This window comes from Megascapheus bottae, chromosome 14 (genome assembly GCF_031878675.1).
Source record: "Megascapheus bottae isolate mThoBot1 chromosome 14, mThoBot2.hap1, whole genome shotgun sequence".
Classification (NCBI taxonomy): domain Eukaryota; kingdom Metazoa; phylum Chordata; class Mammalia; order Rodentia; family Geomyidae; genus Megascapheus; species Megascapheus bottae.
In genome coordinates, this window is record NC_143522.1 from 783,211 (window position 1) to 803,597 (window position 20,387).

Sequence of the window (20,387 nt, forward strand, 5' to 3'; positions counted from 1 at the left end):
AAACAAAACTGCTTTGTGTTCTTTATTCTCTCTTAATATTTTTGTTCTCCAGTCATACAAAGGAGTTACATTTTTTTTGACCTTCATTTCTTTTTATTGTAATTAGTAAAAGGGTTACATGATATTTGCCAGATAGAGGGTGCATTAATTCACATACATTGATACCCTTTCACATGTCTTGGTACCCATTACCCTCCCCCCCACACCCCCCACCCGTCTTGGTTTTCCCCCAGGAGTTACATTTTTTACAAAGTTTTTCATGTTGACAGGCACTAAAAAAACTAAAAAATAATCCCATTATGTACCTTTATGAAGAGGATAAGAATAAATTAGTTTATATTTTTGTTATGAGTAGTTAATATAATTAGTAAGCTGTATTCATTTTGTACTGTGTATATGCAGAACTTATTTTGGAAAGTTCTATTATGGAAAACTTAACTTACATGTAAATATAACAAGTGATTATTTGTACAAATAACTGGACTTATTTTCAAGGATAATTTAAGGCAATCTTCCCTCTAAGTTGCTAGAGCGAACAAATAAAAATAGAGGAGATCCTATTAAATTTGAAGTTTAGAAATTGTTTTAGTGTAAGCAGGTCCCTTGCAAAGTACTGAGATTTAAAATTCATTAGCTACCCTATATCTGCAAACCCTGTGCCTAACTCTTTTGCTGTATTCTAAAATATGAATGATCTTCCAGGGAACCCTCTTTGGAAACAAACAGCTGAAACTCTTTTTGTGTGCATGTGCGTATGTGTGTACATGTACTCAGACTTGAAATCGGGGCCTAGGCACTGTCACTGAGCACTTTTGCTGAAAGCTAGCACTCTAAGCCTTGAGCCACAGCTCCACTTCCAGCATTTTGTAGTTAGTTAGGGGTAACATCTCAATCTTTTCCTGCCCAGGTTGGCTTCAAATCTCAATCTTCAGATTTCAACCTCCTGAGTAGCTAGGATTACAGATATGAGCCACTGGCACCTGACTCTCTTTTGTTTTTCAATCTCCAAATCTGCTGTCAATTAAAGCATAAATCTTAATACAAAAACATTAAAATGTATGAATAAAGCTACTGCACATACTCTTAATACAGCTCTTTGCATCAATAGAGTCTTTCAGTATTTTGGGGTAAATACCTAGAAATGAGATTACCAGCCAGGATATAGGAGTACTGGTTGAACTATGCCCTCAACAGCATTCTAATTCTCCCATTCTAATAGGTGTTTTAGTGGTATTCCATTATGCTTTCATTCATCTCCTCAATACAATGTCATCACACAAAAGGATTTGAATATAATAAAGCCAAGGTAATATACCTTTTAACAGTTCTATACTCTAAACAGTTCAAGGGATTCCTATTAAACTATTCTTTGCAGCATGGTTTGTACTGTTTGAAAATAGGATTCTCCTTGACCTTGGGGTTTGTGCCCAGGACCTTGTACCTGCTACACACACTTGATGGAACATGAACTACCACCTTAGCCCTCATGTAAGATACTGATAGGTAAGACAAGGTGATCTTGGTGTCACATATCTTACTCCAGAGGCAAAGGCTAGAGGATCTAAAATTCAGGACCAGCCTGGGTTATAAAATGAGACCCTGTCACAAAAATAATGGAAGGATGAAGAGGTGAAGGAGACAATGGGGAAGGAAGAAAAAGAGGCTGGGCACTGGTGGCTCCCACCTGTAATCCTAGCTACTCAGGAGGCTGAGATCTGAGGATCATGTTTCAAAGCCAGCCCAGGTAGGAAAGTCCTTGAGACTCTTCTCTCCAATTAATCACAGAAAAAAGCCAGAAGTGGTGCTGTTACTCAAGTGGTAGTTTCAAACAAAAACAGGAGTCCAGCTTTCTTCCAGGGACAGTGTCTAGAGGACATCAAAATGCTTCAGCGATTGACATACCTCTGTAGGCTTTCCTACAACACAGCCTCTAACAAAACCAAGTTGTCCTGAACTCCTGGCAATAGAATTATTTACCTTTACACCAAAAAGATCAGGAAAGCACCAAAATCTGCCTGTGGTGTGTGCCCAGGCCAAATCCGGGGGGTTCGTGCTGTGAGACCTAAAGTCCTCATGCGATTCTGGAAAATGAAAAAAACATATCAGCAGTGCCTATGATGGTTCCATGTGCGCCAGATGTGTCCAGGACAGGATCAAACACACTTTCCTTATCGAGGAACAGAAAATCATCGTGAAAGTGTGGAAGGCACAAGCATAGAGTCAGAAAGCTAAATAAAAATAGGAACTGCTTATGTGTGCCTAGGATGCAAGAGGTCAATAAACTGCTAGCAAGGAAAGAAACTTTTTGATAAATAAAAAAGCTTTGCATAAAAAAGAAATAAGGGGTATACTGGGAGGAATTCCTCCCCCCTTCCCCATGCCTTGGGGCTTAAACTCAGAACCTGAGCACCCCAAGCTTCTTTGTTTAAGGCGAGAACTCTACCACCTAAGCCACAGGTTTCTTTTGGGCTTTTTGTTCCTCCTCCCTGGTTAACTGGAGTCTTGTGGAATTTTCTGTTCAGGCGGGCTTTGCACCACCATTCTGAAATCTTGGCCATCTGAGTAGCTAGGATTAGAAGTGTGAGCCACTGGTGCGTGGTTCACATGGAATCTTTTAAGGAATGATTATGTCTGCCTTATGAATGACTTAATCCACTCATTAATTAGTCATCCCTGAAGAGGATCTGTTATAACAAATTTTGTTATGTTTTTTTTGTCTCTATCTCCCCTCTCTCCTCTCCTCTCTCTAGTTAGATCTCTCTGTACACCTCTCTAGGAAGATTTCTCTCACCTTCTCAAGTAGCCTAAGATGAACTCAAATTTCTCATTCCTCCTGCCCCAGCCTCTCCAATGGTGAGATTTCAGGTGTGCAAAGTGCTGACTGGAGGTATGGTGGTAGAATGCCAGTCATGAGCAAAAAAGCTAAGAGCACAAAGGCGGGGCATGGTGGCTCACACCTAAAATCCTAGCTACTGGGGAGCCCAAGGTCTGAGGATCAAGGTTTAAAGCCAGCCCAGGCACGAAAGAACCTGAGTCTCTTATCTCCAACTAACCACTAGAAAATGGGAAGTGGGGCTTGTCTCCAGGGTAGGGAAGTAGCCTTGAGTTGAAGAGCTCAGGGACAACATTCCAGCCTAGGGGTAGGGGTAGGGCGATAGCCTTGAGCTGAAGAGCTTGGGGACTGTGCCCAGGATTAGTTCAAGTTCCATGACCCATAAAAAAAAAAAGAAAGGAAAAAAAAAAAGCTAAGAGCACAAGAATCCTGCCTCCCCCCCCCCCCCCACACACACACACTTCAAGCCCTAGTGCCAGTAGCTACAAAAATAAGAAGAACAAATACTGGCTCCGATTCAAAGCCTCAAGGTCCACTGTCACTTGGTCTTGTTGTTTGGGGCTTACAGCACAGTGCATCATGGTGGGAGAGTTTGGCAGAGAAGGTCTTTTCACTTTATGGTAGCTGAAAACCAAGGAATGGCCAAGGGCTCAGAGCTTCATAATGTTTACTTCAAGGTCAGTCCCAAGGACCACTTTCTAGTGCTAATCCCACCTGCCAAAGATGGTTTAATGGCAAAGGAAACCACAAGTATCCTGAGTTAAGCAAGATTTTAAGGTATAAAATCGATTGGTCATAGTAACATTACCAATTGATATTTTCAAAATAACATTTGTACAATGACTCAAAGTTTAGAATGCTGAGAAGTCCAAAAGTAAGGCATTGTGAGAGCCTTGTACTGTTTCAACTCTTGGTTAAAAGTGAAAGGGCAGCTGGGACAGATGAAAAGGATAAAGCCCTCATTCGTGTGGATCTACTTTCACAGGGAAGGATCCAGTACTTCAGAAGTGAGAACTTAACTCATTTGCATGAGACTTAATTCTTAAAAGTCTCCACTTTTATAATTCCAAAGTGAAATTATATTGGGATTCAAACTTCCACATTAGTTTTTGTGTGGACAAACATATCCAAACCAGCTGTTACCTAAAATACATATCAACACTAAGAAAATCTGGCCCAAAGGGGGCTGGGGAGAATGGAAATGACTTGAACAGAGGAGTTATTGAGATGGCAAATATGCATATGGAAAAATGTCAACATCAGATGTCATTTGAGAATTGCAATTAAAACTGAGATACTATTAAATTTATTACAATGCAAAAAAAAAAATCCTTTAGCCAGGCACTGATGGCTCACACTGAGCTTTGTGGCTCCAAGTGGTAGAGAGCTAGCCTTGAGCTGAAGAGCTCAGGGACAGTGCCCAGGCCCAGAGTTCAAGTCCCATGACCCACCAGGAAAAAAAGAAAAAAGCAAGCTAGCAAACAAAAATCTCAAACACAGAGAGGGACAAAGTGTCTCTGAGAAGGGGTTTGGAGTCTGGAGTGCCACCGACCTGGGTTCGAAGCGGACGCTGCAGCTCCGGGCTGTGGGCAGCCGCCCTGGCGTCCCCGGCTCCCTCCAGGCGTCAACGCGCCACCGGGGCGCGCCCGGGAAGCCCGTGGCGGGGAAGGACCGCCGCGCCGGCGCCCCCTGCCGGCCGCCCGCTCCCCGCGGCGCCGGCCCGCGCCCAACGCTCGGCCGGCCGCCCTTCTCCGCGGCCCAATGCCGCGCGTCCGCCCGGTCCTCGGCCTCCTGGCCGCCCTGGCCGCCTGCGGCGCCGTCGCCTTCATGGCCTACTGCGTCTACTTCGATCGGAAGCGGCGCGGCGACCCGGCGTTCAAACGCCACCTGCGGGACAGTGAGTGCGGCGGCGTGGCCGGGGGGCCCGGGCCCCGGGGCGGAGCGGGCCGCGGGATGGGCGGCCCAGGGGACCGCGGGCCCACGAGCCGTGTGTGTTTGCAGAGAGAAGAGCCCGGCAGCCCCCGGCCCAGGCGCGGGGCGCGCAGGTGAGGTGTGGCCCACTCGCTGGGAACTTTCTAGAAGTAGGGCCGCCGCCGGAAGTGCCTGCGGCCCGCGTGCCGCCGCCTTCGGTTTAGTGAAGAGAGCAGCCGGGCGGGCGCGGGGGCTCCCGGGCCGGGGATCCTCGCTACTCAGGGGGCAGGGAAATGAGCAGGTCTGGTTCCAGACGTCCAGCAAAAGCCGGAAGCGGAGCGTGGCCCGGGTGTGGCCCCGGTGTGAGAGGCCGGGGAAGAGCGCGGGGAGCCCCAGGTTCTGGTGCAGGCACTGGCTGTGGCCCATCTGCATCAGATGTCACCTGGGCCTTTGCTCAGGTCAGATCCGCACAGGATCTCATCCCTGGGCCAGCGCTTGTGACTCCGGTAGGCCCAGGGAATAGCCCTGAGTTTTAGGCCTTTGGAGCTTAAAACGTAGATTGTGGACATGAGATTTAACTCTGGGCTCTGTCTCCTCCGAAAGCGTACTCTAGACCCACATTTGACCTACAAGCCAGTGGCGCTGATGGCACCTCAGCTGGGGTGTTCGTGGTTCATAATCTCACTCCCTTTACCAATCTTCTATATCCTATAGGGAATTGCTACCCCCTTGGCTCATCTTGTTTGCTTAACAGACCTATTTTTCCATAAATATTTCCCTGTGTACTAATCCTTTACCCATTCCTTCATTTCTTTACGTATCCACGCTGTGCTATAGGCTTTCTATGCCCAACCAACCTCACTTTGACCCTACTGCCTTACATAACAATACTAACTGCAGAAGGGTTAGAAATGATCTATGTAAAGTTGCTTTCTGCAGCTGGCCTTCAGTAATTATTGTTGATATGTTTACCCTGTCATAATGCAGTTGAGTGTTGGGGACGTGGCTCATGTGGTAAAGCAAGTACAAAACCCTGAGTTCAACCCCCCCAGTATTGCACAAATAAATAAAGATCATTTGATATGTGTCCTGCAAATTTGTGTTGTGTATGCATTCTACATCAAACTTTACCAAACTTCTTCCACTCTCAAGTGCTCTTTTCTAAGAAACCTTTCCAGGATTCTTTATCCAGATGTAAAGTACTGACTTGCCCCCCAAAGACATTGGGGTTCTTGTTATTCCTGTATGTTAGGAATCACTTTCTCAGACTTATGGTGGTTTGGTTGGTTGCCTACTTCTTCCAGCTGCTCCTAGACCACCCTGCTATTTATAGTGCTCACTAAACCTCAATCCACTGAAGGAGACTGACTAGTATTGCTGATAGTTTAAGAGGCTAGAAAGACTCTTGAGTTTACCTGAAGGACCAGTCCTATGCATAGTTCGAAGGATGATGCCATTTTGTGGTCTTGGTTGCCTTTCTGAACCAAAGTGTTCTGATACTTACCAACTGTCAACCTTCCACCATGTCCTTTCTTGCTCTCCTGAGGTTTTCAATATAGAAACCTTACCAGTTTCCTGTCCCACCTAGTAGAGAGGTACCAAGCCCTAGGCCTAGACTATTTTTAATAAAATGATTATCTAGTAGCAGTGTTATAACCAAATGAACAGAGTCCCTGAAGGCCAGAGCTATCTCTGTAGCCCAATCAACAAGGATTGTTAATAACTTAGGCAAGAACATGCCTTTGCAACTTACAAAGCTGCCTTTACAATATTAGGTATAGCAGGATTTCTGCAGCATGTTTAGACTGAGTAAGAGTTATCACAAGCATCTCAACTGCATATACCATACTTTTGCTTTTTTTTTAAAATCTCAAAAACGTTAACTCTATCTTAGAAAACATTATAAAGAGCAATTGCGTTTGTCACTCATTATAGAAACTTGGTTCAAAATGTGCTCTTAACTAAGAATTGACTTTATCTAGAACTAAAGGCACTTCATTCATTACTCATTGTTAATGTCTTACGAATCTTTTAGTTGTGGGATCTAGCAACGAATGAAAAACTGCAAGAATGTTTTCTGCAAGAGGTACAGAAGGCAGAGCTTTGGTTATCTAGAGGTAAGTGTAATAATCATGTTATTGGCAGTAACTTACGTTCAAGAAATATAATTAGTATGTCAGATTTGGTATTTTGCTTCAGTTAAAAAGAAACTCAGTTTTTTCATCCGCCATATTATCCCACTAGAAGGAAATTTTGAATTACAAGACAGAAGTCACATACAACTCTTTCAGTCAAAAATGGACTGTGTTCCTATAGTCTAGGCATGCTATAGGTTATGCTAGATGAATTTAGGCAAGTACATTACTACAGTGTTCACAACACTGATGAAATCATGTAATGGTGTGTTTGAGAACTGATTTTTAAAACCCAAAATGTATCCTTAGTGTTAAAAAAAAAAAAACAAAAAAAACACATGCTTCCTTTTTAGGGGGTTGATCTTGGGGCCTGAATTGCCTTCAGCTCTTCTGTTCAAGGATCGTGCTCTAACACTTTGAGCCACATCTCCACTTTCCATTTTTGAATGGAGGAAAGACTCTTAATGAACTTTTCTGCCCAGGCTGACTTTGAACCTCAATGTTCATATCTCTAAATAGCTAGGATTACAGGAGTTAGCCATGAGTAGCTAACACAAACAACTATTTTAAGATCTACCTTAAGTATTTAAATTTAAATACTGATGCTGCAAGTTTTTAAATTATTAGAATAAAATTAAAATAAAATTTTTTACCTTTCCAACTTGAGCCATTCCCTTCTGCCACTAGCCTCAATTTTCATTACTTTACTGTCTGGTAGATAATGCAGTTTTACCTCTTATCCACAATGCTTGAGACCACAATCTGAAGTTAATTTTTTACAAAATTTTTAGTAGAGTAGTGTCTGGGCTTTGACTTACCATCTGAGGTTAAATGTAAAGTTTTCCTTTCTGGCCTTAGGTTGCCATTCAAATTTTGCGATTTGAAGCATTTTGCATTTTCAGAAGAAGGATGCTCAACCTGTAGTTCTATAGCCAATTTAGTTGTGTTTATGTCTGTGGAACAATAGGGCCAATAATTTTGACTGTAATGTCTGAAAGCCTATGTTGAGCTTATTGGTTAGTTAACCAACCAGCCAGTGCTGGTTCCCTTAGCACTTAGAAATCAAAGTTCACATGTCTTCTTTTAGATTACAATTTATGTTATACTAAATTTTGTTTCAAGCCTATAACACATGCCTGTAATCTCCACATTTGGGAAGTTAAAGCAAGAGCAACTCAAGTTTGAGACTAGTCTGAGCTATTATGCAATGAGATCCTGTCTCAAAAAAAAAAAAATCTAAATCTCTGATAAGAGTCTATCTCTTGTAGCTTAGCACACCAGGTACTTACCTATGAAATACTTCATCTCTAATATTTCACTGTACACAAAGAACAATCATGTTTTTTTAAAAAGACCACATTAAAAATCACAATAAACAACAGGAACATATCCAAGGCAAGTGTATTTCCCTAAACAATGAATACATAACTGTAATTTGCCCCATATGATATTGTTTGTATCAGTACTGGGGCTTGAATGTAAGTCTTCACACTTTCACTAAGGCTTTTTAAGTCTGTCATTCTATCACTTGATCTATACCTATACTTCTGGCTTTTTGATAGCTAATTGGAGAAATAAGAGTCGTACAGACTTTTATGTGCTCATCGGCCCTTATCCTGAGCTACTAGCTCCCAGCATTATATTCATACTACAGATTTGCCACTGAAACTCATTTTCTTTCATACCTATACTCAACTCTTCCTAAGAATTGTCTAGTCTTTAGTAAGATGCTTTAAATATTTAATGTTTTCTTGTAGCATGCAAATTTTGACAAATGCTAAATGTTACTTAAAATGTCCTACTGTTTCAGGCGAGGATGGAATGGGGGTGCAACACCTCAGCAATGCCCTTTCAATCTGTACTCAACCACAGCAGCTTCTCCATGTTTTCAAACGCACACTGCCTCCCCAAGTATTTCAGATGCTATTGCACAAAATCCCCCTTATCTGCCAGGTGAGTACACAGTCATATTTATGAAGTATACTTTGTGAGTTATAACAGTAACTATCATGTTGGGTTACATTACATAGGAATAGCAAAGTATGTTTGTGATTTGCCCAAAGTTCTAAATAACCATTAATAAGCCAATTGAATAAAAGGTATCTTTACCAAACTGCTTGGTATACTTATGCATCAATGAGAATTTCCTATAAATGCATTTGTTTCAGGACTTACTACCCAAAACATATAAATTTAACTCTGGTTTACTTTTAATTCAGCTGATCACACTTCATGGTTGAGAATAAACCATATATTGTTGGTCAGACTCAGAACCATTCATATTGGACTCTCTGATTTTGAACAAAGTGCAAAATAATACAGACTCCACTAGAGTCTAAATAGTCAACTCTTACAACACATCCCCAAGTCAGTCTCAGGTGGGATGTTTCCTGAAGATATAAAAATATAGCTAGGATAAGAATGTGTAATGCCCACTGACAAAAGAAGGGAAACAAGAAAAAGATCGTGAATTGAAATGATTAGCAAGTAACTGTTTTATGTATTTACCAGCAATTTGAGGCAAACATGAATGAACAGGAATGCTTGGAGGATGATTCTGATTGAAAACATTTCAACGTATCCACAGTCCAGTCAGAATACTGTGTCCTATACAGTATAAACAACTAACTGCTCAGTGATACTACCATTTATTTTACTTTTAGTAATAAAAATTCTTCTACCTTATACATGATTGGACACATATTTTACTTTAAAATTAACAGTCACGAATGAAGAAACAATGGTTTATTTTTCTAACCAAAGTGACCAAGCCATGAATCTTAAGGCCTCAACAAATATTGCATCTTATTATTTTTACTGAACAATGGCCCTCTATTTTGATAATTCCTGGGGAACAGTGACTTTGTCTCTCCAGTGGTTTCCATTTGCCAAGTAGCCATGACAGATGGCTTAACAGGGTGCTTACTGCTTTCAGAGGATTCTACGAGATGAATCCTCATTTCCAGTGCAACGGCTGTCGGCAATGTTTCATTGAAGTCCATCCACCGGGACTTCCCTATCGTGGCTGGCCCAGGAGTCCTGCTTTGGCTGCTAGGGCTTCATTCTGCTGAATGTGATATTCCTGAAATCTCATGGATATTCTTTGTGTCATTTTTAAATATTTCTGTAAGCAATGTTCTGAACAGGTGATCTAGAAATAAGGGGAGATCCAAAAGCAACACAAAAGTATCAATCTTTAAAATGCAGTTATTATAAAACCAGTGAGGTATGTTTTAAACACAAGCATATATATACACATAAGCATTATTAAGGGATAGCAAGTTAAGTACTATGGCTTAATTGTTGACAGTTTCATCCATTAGTAAGAATTAGTGTATAATAATTGTCTACCAACTTGAAGGCACTAAGAACAGTGGTAGGTCTTGGCTTTCATAAAGCTTCTGGACTGTAATTTCTCATAAAGCTTCTGGACTGTAATTTCTTCTTTATTTTTTTGGTCAGGTGTGGGGCTTGAACTCTGGGCCTCGATACATCCCTGAGCTCTTCAGCTCAAGGCTAGCGCTCTACCACTTTGAGCCACAGCAGTACTTCCTCTGGACTATATTTTCTACAGGCATGTTTCAATATGAGCTGAGAGCCTACATTATTACCCCCTCACTTCAATGGTTAAAATGTACACCTAGGAGCTGGGTGTCGTGGTACACACCTATGGTCCTAGCCATGCAGGTACTGGAAGTATGAGAATTATGGCCTTAAGTAAAAACACCACATCCTATATTAAAAATGACTAAATATACTACTTACTTTTTACTATTTATTTATTTATTTATTTATTGAGATGAGGTCTTAATTTGGTCTTGACCTTGCCATGTAGCCTAGATTTGCCTGGAACTTATGATCATCCTGTGTCAGCCTCCAGTGCTAAGATTACAGGTATGACCACACCTGACTTCATCTTACTTTCAAGAACATCACATTTAGCTTTTGTCCTATAGTTGTCAATTATTTAAAAAGGACTGATGATGGTTAGATACTAAGTTCTTGGCATAAATGTCACCAACATCTTCTACTGGAGAAGTTTGTCACTTTGAACAAATATACAAATGATGTGATGAGGACATTAAAAGTTAACACTTAAATAGGATTGGGGGGCCAGGAGTCTGGCCTAGTGGTTGAGTACTTGCCTAGCATGCATAAAGACCTGGGTTCAGTTCCTATAGAAAAAAGCCAGAAGTGGTGCTGTGGCTCAAGTGGTAGAGCTCTAGCTTTGAGAAAACCCAAGGACAGTGCTTAGGCCCTGAGCCCAAGCCCAGGACTGGAGAAAAAAGAACCAAAAAAAGATTGGGTTTTAAACTCTACCTATGTAGTTAAGTGCTACCACAATCTTAGCTTCCCCCCCCCCCCGAAATTAATCCAAGTTTTCAGGACCAGATAAAAGGCCACATCAAGTTTCTATAGACAAAACTAGGTTCTAATGGCTCATATCTATAATACTAACTACTCAGGAGGCTGAAAATTCAAAGCCAGTCTGGGCAGTAAAATTCATGAGATTTTTATCTCTAGTTAGCCATCAAAAAGCCAGAATTGGAGCTGTGCTCAAGTGATAGAGCTTTGAGCACAAAAGCTCAGAGACAAGGCCAGGCCCTGAGTTCAAGCCCCAGGCATGATTACACGTGCACGTGCACACACACACAAAGGTTCTTTAGCAGCCAGGAGCAGTGGTTTACACTTGTAATTCTATTTACTCAGAAGGCTAAGATCGAGGATCACTGTTCATAGCCAGCCCAGGCACTAAAGACCATGAGACTCTTATTTCCAATTAACCACCAGAAAACTGAAGTGGCACTGTGGATCATGGGATAGGATGGTAGCCTTGAGCTGAAGAGCTCAGGGACAATGCCCAGGCCCAGAGTTCAAGTCCCATAACTGACACACACACAAAAAGATTCTTTAGCCAGGCTATCATGGTTAGAAGATATTTACTTTTGAACAGTTAACTCAGCTGCCCAAACATTTTCTCTGAAATCTACCTTTATATATTATCATTATCACATCAGATTTGGCATCACTAAAACCAACAGAACAGTATGAGTTTGAAAGTTCCTCTGAAAACTAAGCATAGACATACCTTATAATCTAATAATATCACTGTTGGGTATCTACCCAGAATATTCCAACTAAGGATATAGAAAACTATGACATTTTCACAGCCATGTTCATTGTTGCACTATTCCCAATAGCTAAACTATAAAGGCAGCCCAGATGCCTAAAATGGATGAATAGATCAAGAAAATGCAACACAGACACATACACATACACAATGAAAATATACTCATCAGAAAGAACAATATTATGTCATTTGCAGGGAAATGGATAGATCTAGGAAAAAATGCTAAATGAAGTAACTCAGGCTCAGAGAGAAAAGCAGTTTTCTCTCATAGGTACAAGTTAGATCTAAAATATAAACATACATGAAATTATATACAAGGTTTTACTCAACTATTCATGAAAATTGACTAAAGGATGGTAACTCAAGAGAGAATCCCAATGGTGTAACTCCTTAAACCAACTAACGAACCCTTTAACAAAAGGAACATTAGGAAGCTGAAACATGGTTTGTTTGGGGTGGTGGTGAGGGAAGGACAAGAATAGAGAGAGGAAAAGTTGGCAAATAAAATCATTATATTCAAGGTATTGATAGGATAGGATTGGGAGAGATGAGGGAGAATGATGGAAGGGATGACACTGATCAAGGTACACTGTACACACAATCTGACTTGTTGAATTAACCCTTTGTACAACAATTTATAATAAAAAAAATTAAACCCATACCATGGCTCCTTGAACACCTAGTTACTCCAAGTACCAACACATAGCTGATAGCTTAGTAAGTCAAGTAAGTGCTTGGAGAGTTCTTATTGTGCATGACAAATCTTGGAAATTTTTCAGTGATCAACACTGTTCTTACCTCTTCAGGTTTTACTTCTCTTGTTGTGAAGTCTTTAACACAGTCCAAAAAGCAGGTCTCTGTAAGTTTATTGTAGGTTCCCAGGAATTCTTTAAACTACAAATGAATCAGAAAATATTCAGTTTTGAGAATGATGACTTGTAGCTTGGAAATCATAGTTTTTTCTTGTTTTTGTTTTGATATGGACTTATTATATAACCCAAGCCACGTTTCAACTTCAGGATTCTACTAACTCAGGCTTCTAATAATTACTTTTGAAAGTGATTTATAAATAACCACTAGTTCACATTTTCAGTAGTACCTTATACTTTATTTTTATTTTTCCAAGATTCCCTTAATTGTTATACTTTACCTGTTTTATCTGATCAGATTCTGGTATTTGTGCAGCCATATTCTTTTGATGCTTATTAGTCACCTAATTTAAAAAAGTTAAAAGAAATAAATGTTTACCTTTTAACATAAATTAACATTCATATTTTATAAATTTCTAACTATATAATCATATGCCATTTTTCTTTTTTGCAAGTCCTGGGATTTGAACTCAGGGCCTGAGTACTATCCCCAAGCTTCTATTGCTCAAGACTAGCAATCTACCACTTGAACCACAGTATCAAGTACCACTTTTAGCTTTTTCTGTTTATGTGGTACTGAGGAATTGAAGTCGGGGCTCCAAGCATGTTATGTAAGCACTCTACCACTAAGCTGCATTCCCAGCCCAAAATGGAGAGCCTTAGGCTTTTTTAAAATTTGTTTGTTTTATTTATCAGTCATAGGACTTGAACTCAGTGCCCAAGTACTGTCCCTGAACTTTTCCACTCAAAGCTACTGCTCTACCACTTTTAGCCACAGTGCTACTTCCTACATACAAGTTCCAATCTCAGATTTTTAGTAACAACAGTTTAGATTTTGTGATGGGACTCAGAGGTCCCTGTCTTAATTTGTGTGTGTGGCTTGAACTCAGGATCTGTGTGGTATCCCCTTTTTGATCAAGGCTAATGCTGTACCACTTGAGCCACAAATCTACTACCAGCTTCTTGATAGTTAACTGTAGATAAAAGCATCATGGACTTTTCAAAAACAATAACCACAGAAAATTATCAGGAACTTCTGAACATTTGGTACTTGTGATCTAACTTGTCAATTGAGAAGGGAAGACAAGTCAGAAAAATCTCTCTATATTACTGAGGTTTATACTTGTACATACTAAATGCAGGACTTCAGTTCTAGATATAAGATTGTGTATTACCGGTTTACTTATTCATCCTGGTTAGTTCTAGAAAGGTTGAACATCTCACTTAAAAGGCCCGCACAGGGGCCAAGAGCATGACCTAGCGGTAGCATGTTCCCCTAGCATGCATGAAGCCCTGGGTTCAATTCTCTGGAACCACATACACAGAAAAGGACAGAAGTAGAGCTGTGGCTCAAATGGCAGAGTACTAGCCTTGACCAAAAAGTGTCCAAGGATAGTGTCCAGGCCCCAAGGTCAAGCCCCAGGACTAACAAAAATAAATAAATAAAATAAATGGTTTAAAATAGAAACTAATTAGCATCTTGAAAGAACCTAACACTAACCATATACAATACATACATAGTATGTATTATAGTTTGAACTTGATAAGAAATACATAAAAATTAAACTGATCTGTACATCTTTCTTAATAGCTTGTCAGTTATCTAAAATGACCCTGCAAAGTAAAAACTTTGTGAAATTTATATGGAGTTGGAAACAAACAGAAAATTCAAGTTTAGGGCAATGTGTACAACACTATCATGAAAAATACTATTTAGATAAAACATTTAACCTACTGGTACCTGAATACTGTATACAGTTCTCCTTCCTGTGCATTTTCTCTTACCTTGTTTTTTTGGTCAGTCTTGGGGCTTAAGCTTGGGGCCTGGGTGCCATGAGCTCTTTCTTTAGCTCAAGGCTAGTACTCTGCTACTTCGAGCCACAGTGCTACTTCCAGTTTTCTGGTAGTTAACTGGAGATAAAGAGTCTCAAGAGGACTCTTCCGCTTGGGCTAGCTTTGAACTGTGATCCTCTCAGACCTTAGCCTCCTGAGTAATGAAGACAGCTGGTATGAGCCACCAGTACCCAGCCTCCCTGATCTTTTCTTCCTGTGAGTACACTGGTAGGAATTATTGACATTTTTAAAGAATCGTATGCAAGGGAAAGCATCAGTCCTTTAATTTGATTTGCTTGTCTCATTGTTGATATCATAGCCTATTGTTTTCTTTGAAGTAATGATTAATAAAAAAACTATAATTCATGGAAGTGGCGCTGTGGCTTAAGGGGTAGGGTAGTAGCCTTGAGCTGAATTGCTCAGAGACAGCACCCAGACCCAGAGTTCAAGCCCCATGACCAACAAAAGAAAAAGGAAAGCATAATCCATTTCATAGTAATAGGATACTTCAAAATCATTTATAATTTGAAATCCTAGCAGAATCCTATGATTCTAATTAACTGACAAATAGACATGCTAACTATGAAATAGTCAATGAATAATAATATCTCACTACAGAGGCACAATATTTAGGATTAAGCAGATTTCTGAGCAATTATGGAGTCTACAATAAAGTAGCACCAAGTGTTCAAGCACTAGAAGAAAAGAACTGTTAACCCAGAAATTATATCTACAAAAAATATCCTCATTCCTAAAGAGAAACGCAAGGTGTTTGCAAAGGAAGAAAAACTAAGAGAATCTGTTCTTCACAGACCTATATAAAACAATGGTTATTAAAGTTTTAAATAGAAAAGAAAAACTTGGGACCATCCAGGAGGAAATAAATTAACATGCTTCTTGAGTTTCCTAAATTACGTCAAGCTGTTGGAAAAATTCACACAATCACCTAATGTTATTTTAAATGTATGTAGACAAATTAAGGTAAATGGAACTAAGGTTTCTATATTTCACTTAAATACATTGTCACCTTTCGATTGTGACATACAAGCTGGGCAAGGTGGTTCACACCTATAATCCTAGCTACTCAGAAGGCTGAGATCTGAGGATCATAGTTTAAAGCCAGTCTGGGCACGAAAGTGAGACTCTTTATCTCCAGTTAACCACCAGAAAACCAGAAGTGGCGCTGTGACTCAAGTAGTAGAGTGCTAGAGTTGAGCTGAAGAACTCAGAGACAGTGCCTTGGTGCTAAGTTCAAGCCCCATGACGGACCAAACAAAACAAAGCAAAACTGTAAAATATATAGAATGAAAACTTCTACTTAGAACTGAAAAGAGAGAAAGATCAACAATAATAGCTGGAAATTTCAAAACTGCCCTCTTAACTGATAGAACATGGAAACAGAAAATTAGTACAGATATAGAAAAATCCAACATTATAGACCAATTATACACAAACCACATTTATTGTGTTTTGCACCTAATTCCAGAGTCTACACTTTTTATCAAGTGGCCATAGAATGTCTACCAAGAAAAATCTTTATCCTAGGTCATAAAACTAGACTGGATAAATACGCAAGAGCCAAAATCATCAGGTTCAAACCTTTTCTGATGCATGAGTTTCCTTTCTGTTCTGGAAATGAAGTTGTCCAGCCTTTGCTTGAGTCTCCAGCCAACCCTGATTTCTTGCCTGAAAAATGAGGACATTTAATATGACTGCTAAATAGTCCCTTCGATTTCTAATAGACCTTTTTGATGAAGTTCAAATTTATAGTTTTTTAAAAAAGCATATTCTTTTTAGTTACCAAATATATCAGGATTTTTGTTTTTCTTTCTTGCTAAGAAACAAACTTAGGGGCCTTGAACATAAGCATTCTACTACTGAACCCTTTCTCCTCTTCTGGTAAGGCAAGGTCCTATTATAATCTTATATACAAAATTCTATACTGGGGCTACAATGCCTTTTGTGTTTTTTGCTTCTTTTAAGTATTTCTGTTTAATGTGTTATAAGCTCTTTGGATTTTTCTCTTAAAATTTTAGCATGTCTAAGGACTTATTTATTTTGGGTAGTACTGAGTTGGAACTCACATCCTTGAATCTGCTAGGCAGATTCAACCATACCCACTTCTCTTTTGCTTTAGTTACTTTTTTGGATGTTTTTTGTTTCAAGCCCAGGCTTGAACTCCAGGCCTGGGCACTGTCCCTTTGCTTTTTCACTCAAAGCTGGTATTCAGTTCCACTTTCGGCTTTTTTGGTAGATTTATGGGAAAAAGTCTCATGGACTTTTCTGTCCCAACTGGCTTCAAACGGTAATCTTCCAGTCTCAGCCTCCTAAGTAGCTAGGATTACATGTATAAGCCACCAGTGCATCTCACTTTTCCTTCCAACCAGCTTCAGACCACCCTCTTCTTACTTATGCCTCCCAGGAAGAGATTACAGGTATATGCTACTACGAGGCTTGGCTTTGTTGGTTGCGTCAAGCTTTTGCTAACTGTTGTGCTCTGGCTGGCCTTCAACCACAATCCTCCTGATCTCCACAACCCTACTAGCTGGGCTTATCCACATATATCACATCGTTTTTGCCACTTACACGTATTGCTTCATATTTATTAAGCCAGATATTGTTTGCTCTTTTTTGAAAGAAGGTTTTAAATGACCTAGAACTTTATAGCTCCATCCTCCTGCTTCATAGGCATCTGCCATCATATCTGGCCTTGTATCTATTCTCTAATGCATCTAGTTCTTTTCCTAAATTGTTTTCCTTGAAAAAAGAAAAAAAATTCCATTTGCTGGAAAGGCCAGCAAAGGCCCCTGAAAAGCAATGTTTCCGGTGAATAGTCTCATACAAGGAGAATTTCTAGATATTTTTGAATATTGAAAAAGATGATGAAGAAATGGATATTCTCTGCTGGGCACTGGTGGCTTACACCTGTAATCCTAGCTCCTCAGGAAGCTGAGATCCCAGTTCAAAGCCAGCTTGGGCACAAAAGACTGTGAGGCTCTTAACTCCAATTAACTACCAGAAAACTGGAAGTGGAGCTGTGGATCAAGTGGCAGAGTGCTAGCCTTGAGCTGAAGAGCTCAGGACAATACCCAGGCCCAGAGTTCAAGTCCCATAACTAACAAAATAAAAAAAAAAATGGATGTTCTCCATTTCTTTTTTTTTAAAAAAATCTTATGCAAGGTACCAACTGTAAAGCCAAATTTTAACCGTGCTCAAACTTAGATTATGAGTGATCCTTGATGTTGCTGGCCAGTCCAGCTGCTCCTTTTCCCTTAGGATCAGCATTGTAATTGCTGATCTTGGGGTTCAAGCAAAGATCATGAATGGATGAAGCCACTGAGTGGTAAGTTAGGGAATTGAATACTGTGATAATCAACAAGTATCCCCACAGGTTACTTACCATAGAAAAGACCGAAAAAAGTCAGTTACCCTAAGTGGTTAAACGTGGCATTACACACACTGGGTCCTTCCATTATACAGGATGTATTGAGCTACATAGAATTACTTATATGGCATTCCTGCCAAAAATGCTCAATCTGATTCATCAAAAGTAATGATTGAAAAAAAATCCAAGAATAACCGACGACCACTGGTCTTTAAAATTTTTAAAAACAAAATGGGTTGAGAGTTGATCTAGATTATAAGACTAAAGAGTCAAGACAACTAAATATAAGGTGTAAACCTTGATTGGATCCTAAAGACATTCTGGTGGGAACTGGTGAAATGTAAATGTTGTGTTAGCTGTAATAATCTTAACTGAGGCTGTGTAATTGGAGGTCTTTCCTGCCAGGTCTGGTTTCAAAGGGATCTGGTTTCCTCAGATCTCAGCCTTCTGAGTAGCTAGGCTTATAGACCTGAACCACCAGCACCTGACTTTTTAAAAAATAAATCGTTAACCACCAGGTACAATTAGCAGATCAATAATAAAGAGAAAATATAACTGACATAATAAAAATGATTAGCTAGTAGAAACTTATCAAGATAACAAACAGTAACAATTATTTTTTGAAAGTCCTTTTAAAGTCCCTTGTAGCCCTAGACTTACAAAACAGACAGCTGAGATGTAAAAGAATATTAGTTTAGTTTTAACACCTGACTCCCCCCCACACCCGCTTTATTATTTTTTTAATGCTTTTTAGCGTGTTATAAAGGCAAAACTCCAAGTAGTGAGTTTCCTAAAATGAGCATAGAGAATGTGGGTGTTGGCTCTAGTACTGGAGGAAGGGTCAGAGGTCAGAAAGTGAACAGAGGTCTTCGGTGGAGGGTCCATGTCCGTCAGCTCAAGGTCATGTCTGCCAGCATGGATATCTTATAGTCGGTTACTCGCCATGTCCTAGAGGCTCAACTCCCAAGAGCCAGCGGGAGGTGCCGGAGGGCCTGCAGTCCCTCTCCTCCGCACAGCCTGGCTCCCCAAGGGGACCCGAACCCTCTCCCGGCCTGCACTCCCTCTCCTCCGCACAGCCTGGCTCCCCAAGGGGACCCGAACCCTCTCCCAGCCTGCACTCCCTTTCCTCCGCACAGCCTGGGGGGACCCGAACCCTCTCCCGGCCTGCAGTCCCTCTCCTCCACACAGCCTGGGGGGACCCGAACCCTCTCCCGGCCTGCACTCCCTCTCCTCCGCACAGCCTGGCTCCCCAAGGGGACCCGAACCCTCTCCCGGCCTGCACTCCCTCTCCTCCCCACAGCCTGGGGTGACCCGAACCCTCTCCCGGCCTGCACTCCCTCTCCTCCCCACAGCCTGGGGGGACCCGAACCCTCTCCCCGCCCGCAGCCCTCTTTCCCTCCCCGTTTCCCGGTCCCCCGGTGGATCTGAATCCTCTCCGGGCCTGCAGCCTGCGGTCCCCGACTGGATCCGAACCTTCTCCGGGACGAGCAGCCGCCGGCCCACCACATCCCAAGTGACACACGGTGGCCTTTCCGGGCGCGCCCCCCACCTCCCCGGGCACCCGGAATTCTAGTGCTAAAGGAGGGACCATACTTAAACACAAAGCTCTGGCATCAGCCGCCGGTACGCGGTCGAGAAGTGGCGAAGCCTGTCCAGTCCGGGGCCGACGGCAGGGGTCGGTCGGGCGGAGCTGCAGCCGAGAACACGTGGGTGCCGCGATGTCAAACGGCGCTTAAAACCCGTGCCGCCGATTCGTCAGAACACGGCCAAAATCTAGGGTTGGAGGAGGAGCCAGCACCCCCCCCCCCCCGCCAGTAAATTTAAAAATCCCTTCAGAATTAACTTTTGCGATTGAATGTTACGATAACGTCCTTTAGTCTCCACTACCTGTCGGAGGACGCGACGAATCTGTCGATACCTTCGGAAACCTAACTTACTTAATTCCAAATCGCTAACCGTCAGGGGAGCTGCAGTGTAAATAGTCTTTAATAAACCCGGGTAGTTTTACCGGCCAGAGAGGCAACGTTTACATCCGCGATGGGCTCTCGAGTTTTTATCCAATAATTGTAAGTCTTGCGGCGTGATGCGCTGCCTTTAAAATTAAGAGAGAGAGAGAGAGAGAGGAAAAAAAAGAACCTGACAGCTGCTTTACCTCCCGCATTTGTTTCCACCCGGAGTGGGATCGGAGCACACCCGGAACCGGGGGTCGGGTGAGGGTTTTATCTCGGTGCGCATGCGCGTAGCATCCCAAGGGCGGGCCGTGCGGTGGCGGAGCGGGAGCGGGGGCGGG

At 41.4% G+C, this 20,387-nt stretch overlaps 3 protein-coding genes and 1 pseudogene across 6 annotated transcripts in view; 3 read left to right on the plus strand and 1 right to left on the minus strand.

Annotated features, from left to right (window-relative positions):
* The first annotated feature begins 1,881 nt into the window (after window positions 1-1,881).
* Window positions 1,882-2,447, plus strand: LOC150054491 (large ribosomal subunit protein eL34 pseudogene; annotated as a pseudogene).
* A 2,094-nt stretch (window positions 2,448-4,541) lies between these two features.
* On the plus strand, window positions 4,542-10,766 carry Tomm20l (translocase of outer mitochondrial membrane 20 like). 2 transcript variants are annotated; one of them, XM_090344195.1, is made up of 5 exons: window positions 4,542-4,730; window positions 4,835-4,878; window positions 6,780-6,861; window positions 8,690-8,832; window positions 10,342-10,766. In XM_090344195.1, exons 1-5 carry the CDS (start codon window positions 4,595-4,597, stop codon window positions 10,579-10,581), a joined length of 645 nt encoding a protein of 214 aa, XP_090200321.1. In that variant the 5' UTR covers window positions 4,542-4,594; the 3' UTR covers window positions 10,582-10,766. The 2 variants fall into 2 exon arrangements, with proteins under 2 accessions (XP_090200321.1, XP_090200322.1); XM_090344196.1 differs by lacking the exon at window positions 10,342-10,766 and adding an exon at window positions 9,391-9,516.
* Timm9 (translocase of inner mitochondrial membrane 9) lies at window positions 9,610-20,290 on the minus strand. Of its 3 annotated transcripts, none has more exons than XM_090344197.1 (5): window positions 20,250-20,290; window positions 16,312-16,398; window positions 13,161-13,223; window positions 12,809-12,904; window positions 9,610-10,030 (listed from the first exon to the last, which is right to left on the minus strand). In XM_090344197.1, the coding sequence occupies exons 1-5, from the start codon at window positions 20,256-20,258 to the stop codon at window positions 9,896-9,898; spliced, it is 390 nt and encodes a 129-aa protein (XP_090200323.1). In that variant the 5' UTR covers window positions 20,259-20,290; the 3' UTR covers window positions 9,610-9,895. The 3 variants fall into 3 exon arrangements, with proteins under 3 accessions (XP_090200323.1, XP_090200324.1, XP_090200325.1); XM_090344198.1 differs by lacking the exon at window positions 20,250-20,290 and adding an exon at window positions 20,106-20,242; XM_090344199.1 differs by lacking the exon at window positions 20,250-20,290 and adding an exon at window positions 19,691-19,702.
* Window positions 20,086-20,387, plus strand: part of Kiaa0586 (KIAA0586 ortholog) — an 85,505-nt gene continuing 85,203 nt past the window's right edge. The window contains exon 1 of the mRNA XM_090344192.1: window positions 20,086-20,163. The gene's annotated coding sequence lies outside the window, so the exon portion shown is untranslated. The remainder of the gene's footprint in view (window positions 20,164-20,387) is intronic.

Coding starts and splice junctions, on each gene's coding strand:
- Tomm20l (XM_090344195.1), top strand. CDS start 4,595: ATGCCGCGCGTCCGCCCGGTCCTCGGCCTCCTGGCCGCCCTGGCCGCC. Junction 4,879..6,779: donor CCCAGGCGCGGGGCGCGCAG/GTGAGGTGTGGC, acceptor CGAATCTTTTAG/TTGTGGGATCTAGCAACGAA. Junction 8,833..10,341: donor AAATCCCCCTTATCTGCCAG/GTGAGTACACAG, acceptor TTTTTTGGTCAG/GTGTGGGGCTTGAACTCTGG.
- Timm9 (XM_090344197.1), bottom strand. Junction 13,224..16,311: donor AAACTCATGCATCAGAAAAG/GTTTGAACCTGA, acceptor TTTTTAAATTAG/GTGACTAATAAGCATCAAAA. Junction 10,031..12,808: donor GAGAAGTAAAACCTGAAGAG/GTAAGAACAGTG, acceptor CCTTATTTCTAG/ATCACCTGTTCAGAACATTG.